We start from the raw sequence: 7,138 nt of genomic DNA on the forward strand, positions 1-7,138 counted from the left end.
CCCGTGCACCACAACGAAGAGTAGCCCCCGCTCGCCACAACCAGAGAAAAGCCTGCACGCAGCAATGAAGACTCAATGCAGCCAAAAATAAACATAAATTAAAAAAAAAAAAAAAAAAAAAAAAAAAGACACTGGCCAGAGATGTCAGACAGTAAACCCCAGCGCCTACTCCAGGCCAAGAAGAGTCAGAACGGATGGGGACTGAGAGGGGAGGCCTTGAAATCCTTTAGTTTCTAACCATGTGAATCTACTACCTTAAAAAAGGCCTAAATTACAAAATAAAGGTAGAACTCCACTTAAGTGAAAATGGAGGAGATAGTTAACTGACATGTGAGTCAAGTCTCTAGAGCTGATGGCTGGCTTGGAACCCTGCCACCCTCGCCCGTGGGCTGGGCAGGCCTCCCCACGGGCCCGCCCAGGTGAGCTGGCTGCTTGGATCAGAGTCCGAAGCTCCATTCACCGCAAGTGGGCAAGTGACCTCGCGTCCCTGAGCCCCAGTACAAAGCGGGGTCAGCGTATCCCTCCCACCCCCAACAGCCTGCGTCGAGGTCAGGAGAGATGCTGTGTGAAAAGTGCTGGACTTGCTCCTGACACCTGTTTGCACGTATCTGATACACCATAAGCTACTGCCCTGTCGCCTCGGTTCATCCCTTTACCTCACTTATGACGTGTTTATGCTATGATTTCTCCCCCCACCCTCACCACCCAATTCACTGCCTCCCAGTAGCCCAAGCTAAACACTCCTCCTTGCCGTCTCCCTCCCTCCCAGCCCTACGCCCCCTCCTCCCCTTGCCAGTCTCCTTCATACCAGCATCACCTCCAGTCTGGTCACAGGCATCCCAGAGAGAAATGCCAGGGCTCAGCACAGAGGGGAGGCAGGATTAGGATGGTTTTAGGACTGGGTTTAAGGGGATGAGGGAGGGCATTCAAGGATGACTTCCGGTTTTTAATCTCAGCAACCAAGTATACGCAGGTGGGTCAGGGGAGGATGCGGTGGGGCGCGCAGAGACTGAAGAGCTGGGCTGGTGTAGGGGACCAGCAACCAGGGCCCAGGTTTAAGAATCATCACTGATGGTGTTCTCATGGGGGGCGGTTACATTTGCGATTAAGTGGAAGTCTTCATGTTTTCCATATACCCTCAAACTTGTTGAAAGCAAGCGACTTACCTTGCTCATCATCTACTGCATCGTTTGTTACATGAATGGAACCTGGGGACCTGTGTATCTTTCTGTGTATGCAGCAAGCTTATGCCAGTGTTACCAACTGCATCTAAGCAGAAGCTGGCCAGCTGCTCTCCTCATACACAACTAATCATTTCGTCAGAGTTCCGTTCAATTTTCTTTCTTTCCTTTTTTTTGGCTGTGCTGTGTGGCATGCTGGATCTTAGTTCCCTGAGCAGGGATGGAACCTGTGCCCCTGCGTTGGGAGCACGAACTCTCATCCCCTGGACCACCAGGGAAGTCCCTGAATTCTGTTCAATTTTCGATGGGAAACCTAATCCTAATTATCACAGTTTTAAGGGAAAATAAGATTCATTTTAGGACACGGATTTTCTAGGACCACATAAAGGGATTCCTAGAATTCTCTAACCTGTTTAAAAAACAAAACAAAACAACCCCAAAACATACCCTATCAATGGCACTGCCTTTCTTCTGAGCATAAGAGCCCCAGAGCAGGAAGACAAGGCCGTTCAAGTTCTGATTGAGCCAGGACACAACAGCATCGGTGAACTGCTCCCAACCTCTCTCTTTATGAGAATTGGCCTGATGCGCCCGGACGGTGAGGACAGCGTTGAGCAGGAGAACACCTGCGAGCACATAGCAAAGAAGCAGGTTCAAGGGAGGCTGAAACGTGGAATCTAAAATTCGACACAAATGATCATATCTACAAAACAGAAACTGACTCACAGATAATAGAGAACGGACTTGTGCTTGTCACGGCGGGGGGTGGGGGGCGGGGGATGAGGGAGGGATGGACTGGAAGTTTGGGGTTAACAGATGCAAACTATTATATATAGGATGTATAGCACAGGGAACTCTTCAATATCCTGTGATAAACCGTAATGAAAAAGAGTATGAAAAAGAACATGTGTAACAGAATCACTTTGCCGCACAGCAGAAATTAACATTGTAAATCAGCTATACTTCAATAAAACTAAAAGAAAAGAGAAGGGGAGGCTGAACCGAGTTGGCCTAAACACCCAATAATGGTCTCAACGCATGACAAAACCACCCCGAGATGCAAGCTGGTGCAGCCACCTGAAATCAGGTGGTGGAGAAAGCATTAGGACATGACCAGCTGGTGCCTCTGTGCGAGATTCATTTTCACCTCTGCACTTTCAAGACCAAACTTCTGAGTTTGCAACAGTGACCGTGCATTATATCCATCATCAGAAATTGTTTAAAAAAATATACCCTGGGCTTCCCTGGTGGCGCTGTGGTTGAGAGTCCGCCTGCTGATGCAGGGGATATGGGTTCGTGCCCCGGTCCGGGAAGATCCCACATGCCGCGGAGCAGCTGGGCCCGTAAGCCATGGCCGCTGAGCCTGCGCGTCTGGAGCCTGTGCTCCGCAACGGGAGAGGCCACAACAGTGAGAGGCCCACGTACCACAAAAAAAAACAACAACAAAAAAACATTAACTGATATGAAATAACCCTGGAAAGTAACACAAGGAGGCCAAGACGTTTCACTGAAACAAAAATCTCACTGCAAGGAAAGAGTAGATATTCTTTCCTAATCCTGATTATAGTTTGTTAAAAAAGGAGAAAGACGTCCCACAGATAGGTATTAATCACACACAACATAACCCGTGTGTCAAAATGAGAAAACTTGAGGCCACCTTCTGAATGGTCGAAGTTGAGTGGTTCAACGTAAAATATGAATGACGAGGAACCAACTTTTCCCTTTCATGCTATGATTAAAACGTGAAAAACGCTGGCTGCAGGAAAAGCGAGATACATTTTTTTCCACTAGATTACTGGTTTATTACAAAGGATATTAAATGATGCAGGCAAGTCAGATGAAGAGGTGCAAAGGGCAAGACAGAGGGGAAGGGCACGTGGCTTCCATGCCCTCTCAGCTTGCCTCTCTCTCCAATCTCCATGCGTGCACCAACCCAGAAGCTCTCCAAATGTCATCCTTTGGTGGTTTTATGGAGGCTTCATTACATAAGCATGACTGATTAAATCACTGGCCACTGGCAATGGATTCAACCTCCAGCCCATCTCCTCTCCCTGGATATCAGGGGGTGGTGAGATACATTCTTTGACTTACATAAACTTAGCCATTTTATTAGAGCTCTCTGGTTCTTCACGGGTATCTTTTAAAAATATAAGCAAGCCAGACAGAAAAGACAGTTGAAATCCATCCAAAACACATCTAGCAGTGGCTGGTTTACCTTGCCTGGCCCATCCGGATAAATCTCCATGACCAGGATGAACAAAACCATCTATGTCTGTAGACAGTTCTTTATAAATGTTTTCCAAACTGAAAGCAAGCCAGAAGAAAAACAAACAAACAAAAACAGAATCTTAAGCACAATTCAGAAAGTTCAGGACCCTCCAGCACACACCTGAGTTAGTCTGCAAAGCCAGCCCTCGGGGCGGACAACAGGACGCACTGCACTGATTCATGGGAAACGCTGCCCTTCCTTTAGACAGGCACACCTGCCAAACGCCTTTACTTCGGTCAGTGCTTGGGTTTAAGGAAGAGAACTTTGGAAAACCTAAGCAAATTAGCCCAGGAGTTACCACCCCACTCCCAAGTGATGGATTTAGTTTATACCTTTAATGTTCATTATATTTGTAAGTGATATGTAAAATCCTCCAAAGCAGGGGTTCTTAACCAGGGGTGATGTGGCCCTACAGGGGACTGCTGAAAACATCTGAAGACATTTTTCATTGTCACAAATGGGGTGGGGGTGGGGCGTGCTGCTGGCATCTCGAGGCCAGGGGTGCTGCTAAACATCTTACCACGCACACGGCAGCCCCCCGACCACAGAGACCCAGCCCCACATGTCAGTAGTGCAGAAACTGAGAAATCCTGCTCCAAAGGCTAGTGACGGTCCCACAAACAGGTGCACCTGTAATTTGAAAGTGATCACGATTGGAGCTGAGGCACCTGTAAAGCCTGCGTACCTGGGTGGGGGTGGCACGGGCCTTTGAACACTAAAGCAGAGCCCATGAGCTTGATTGGGTCCGTGATATGGATCCTGTCCCAGGACGACAACCTTCACCTGTGAACACCAGATGGTGAGGATCAAACACTATAGTACAGGCAGTCTGAACGGACACCTGGCTGGCTGATAACTTATACAAAGGGGCACTATGAGGACAAGGGCAGGCCCCGCTCCCGGCCCAACTAAGAGCCCCCAGAAGGGAGCAGGTGACTTGGCACCATCACTTTGCATTACCCAGTTATCCTTCCCTCAGTCACCTGCTGCAGTGCCCCCTCCCTTCTCTGACCCACGTGTTTGAAACAAGCTGGGGTCAACTTTGCTTTCATCCCCTCCGTTTTTCAAATTACAAAAGGAAATACGCCCTTGTCACAAGTACGTCCATCCAGAAACATATCAAGATCTCCCGGTCATCCCTACCCCATCCTGATTCAACCATTTATAATCACCTATTGATATATAATGAGGGTCATTGTACTCATCACCCTACATTTTTGTGTTTCCCACATCATATGCTGTAGGCCTCCTTTAAGTCAACAGAGCTCAGTTGTTGATGGGCAGTCAGCTGGTTTCCCAGTTTTTTCCCTTAAAAAATAACGCAGTAAACATCCTACTACATGTATCTTTACATACTGCTGCTTTCATTTCTATGGAATAGATTCAGAGGAGTGGAGTTGTTGGTCACAGTATTAAGTGTATTTAAAATTTTCATCGACATATGCCAAATTGCTTTTCCACGAGCTGAAGAAACTCCAGTTGCCCAGCAGCAGCATATGAAGGAGCCTGCTCCCCTGGACGGGTACGCCGCGGAGACACCGTGGGTTCAGCTCCAGACCGTCTCATTAAGCAAACATCGCGATAAAACAAGCGACGTAAATTTTTTGGTTTCCTAGTGCATACACGATATGGTAGTCTATTAAGTGTGCAATTGCATGTCAAAAAAAAGTACGTATCTTAATTAGAAAGTACTTTATTGCTAAAAGCTAACCATCATCTGACAATGAAAGGTTGCCACAAACCTTCGATTTGTAAAAATCACAGGATCTGCCAAGCGCAATAAAACACGGTCTGCCTGTGTCCTCTTAAGGGATGGAACCAGAGGAGAATGAGGTCACTGTCACCGTCAGTGGTGTGAAAATACTACTAGGCCTTTTGATAGGGTGCCTGCCCACCCACCTCTCTTCATTCCCACACTTCTGCCGTGTTCCTTCTTAAGACTCTCCTTCTGTGGCCAACATACACTTTATCCTTCAAAATCCAGCTTCAGACGTTCCCACAATCAGGCAGCTTTCATGGGCCTCTCCGTTCCTCCGGTTGGTACCCACACTGCCCCTGGCACATTCCCCAATGTGAAGCAACCTGTCCGAGCGGGGAAGCTTTCCGGTTCAGGTCCTGGATAAGGACCTCAGAGGAGCCAGGGAACACCCCCGACCCTCCACATGCTCATTGGCAAACAAGCCCCACCGGGCCCTCTGATCCTCAGAAGTCTCATGCGCTTTTCTTAGTCTTTCTTTACAATATTGCTCATTGGTACTCAGGACATACTTCAAACAAGGGGCAAACTAGTACTGAATGTAATAGGGCTTGTTTTTTTTTAACTTTACGAACAAGGAGGTACGTTCGAAGTGCTTGCTCTGAAATGAAAACTGTGAAGTCTGCTAAGTATTAGGAGTGTCACAGCCTCACCACGACGGCTTCTTCAACAATTTCACTTCTCTTTGATTTAACAGGTACTTATTAAATCACGGGAGTCCTACCGTCAGCTGACAAAATCAGTAAGGCAAAAGGAGAACAAAAAACTGGAACACCTCCAATGCAAGCAGATACTAAAAACCCACATCACAAATATAGTGGGGGGACAGGCCTCCTTCCGGGAGGTGCCAGAGATGCATCTAGTTGGTTTTCAAAGGACAGAAGTGAGGAGAGGGTCACCGCCCTGTCCAGCTCGAGGAGGAGAATGGAAGGTGGAGGTGAGGCTGGGAAGCAGGAAGTGGCCGTATTCACCCTCAGCTTTTATAGTTTGCACCGTGGGGAGCCACAAACAAGCTTCTGACAGCGAGCAGCCATTGTATATACACTGAACCAAAGCAAAGGAATGTGTTAGCAGGAGATGTGTTCAGACCAGAAGTCAAGAGTTTGAAAGAATCAACGGTAAAGGATGGTGTGGTCAGACAGGAAGAACACTGAGCTGCAAGTCAAGGTGGGACCGCCGACAACCACTTGAAAAACACTTAACTGCTTCGTGCCTCAGTTTCCTCACCACCACACTTTACCTCTCACGGGCATGGGGTCGGTTTAAGGATAAAATAAAATACAAGTGAGAGCATACAGACCCACGGTTTACGTACATACTTTTCTTTTTTTGCTATATGAACGGCACACAGTAAAAGTTAAACGGGGTACATATAGGCTAAAATACAGCCCGCCAAACCTCACAATTTCAGTATTTTATTTATTACTGAATTATGGACAGTGGCTTAACTCCAGTGTCCCTAATTAAAAACTACCATTTGAGTCCTACTCTCCTTTTAGTAAAATTCACCCACAACTGGTACTTACATCTCTTATGTCACACATTTGGGTCCACGTGAAGACTTGCTGCGGGGGTGGGTAAACAGTGTAATGTTTTCTTTCTTCTGCAACAAATCCCATAAGCTGATGGAAAGATAAACTAGATTTACAATCAGATTCTCACTGGAAAGCATAAGAATTCAATAAGAAAGCTTCTAATGCAAGCTACTGAAAGAGCTTTTAGCTAGCTCTTTCCCAAGTTTTATATCCAAATTCTGCGTAAAAATCAAAACAGTTCCCCTCCCGACATTTTAATTCCCTTCCCCTTTCTTTGGGCTGGGTCAAAGTTGATTGGCCTGACAGCCTTGATTTCCGGCCGGTGCCAACCCCTCCCTCTTTTGTTTAAAGGGGAGGTTTCATTCAGTCGGGTTTGTGGTTTTACCAGGCCACTCTT

At 47.0% G+C, this 7,138-nt stretch overlaps 1 protein-coding gene across 1 annotated transcript in view; it reads right to left on the reverse strand.

Moving 5' to 3' along the window:
* UNG (uracil DNA glycosylase) overlaps positions 1 to 7,138 on the reverse strand; it is an 11,364-nt gene that overhangs the window by 2,854 nt on the left and 1,372 nt on the right. The window contains exons 3-6 of the mRNA XM_007448227.1: positions 6,733 to 6,828; positions 4,136 to 4,233; positions 3,397 to 3,485; positions 1,629 to 1,807 (exon numbers count right to left, since the gene is read on the reverse strand). Of these exons, the coding sequence (XP_007448289.1) occupies positions 1,629 to 1,807; positions 3,397 to 3,485; positions 4,136 to 4,233; positions 6,733 to 6,828 (462 nt within the window). The remainder of the gene's footprint in view (positions 1 to 1,628; positions 1,808 to 3,396; positions 3,486 to 4,135; positions 4,234 to 6,732; positions 6,829 to 7,138) is intronic.

The sequence above is a fragment of the Lipotes vexillifer genome, unplaced genomic scaffold (genome assembly GCF_000442215.2).
Source record: "Lipotes vexillifer unplaced genomic scaffold, Lipotes_vexillifer_v1.1 scaffold236, whole genome shotgun sequence".
Classification (NCBI taxonomy): domain Eukaryota; kingdom Metazoa; phylum Chordata; class Mammalia; order Artiodactyla; family Lipotidae; genus Lipotes; species Lipotes vexillifer.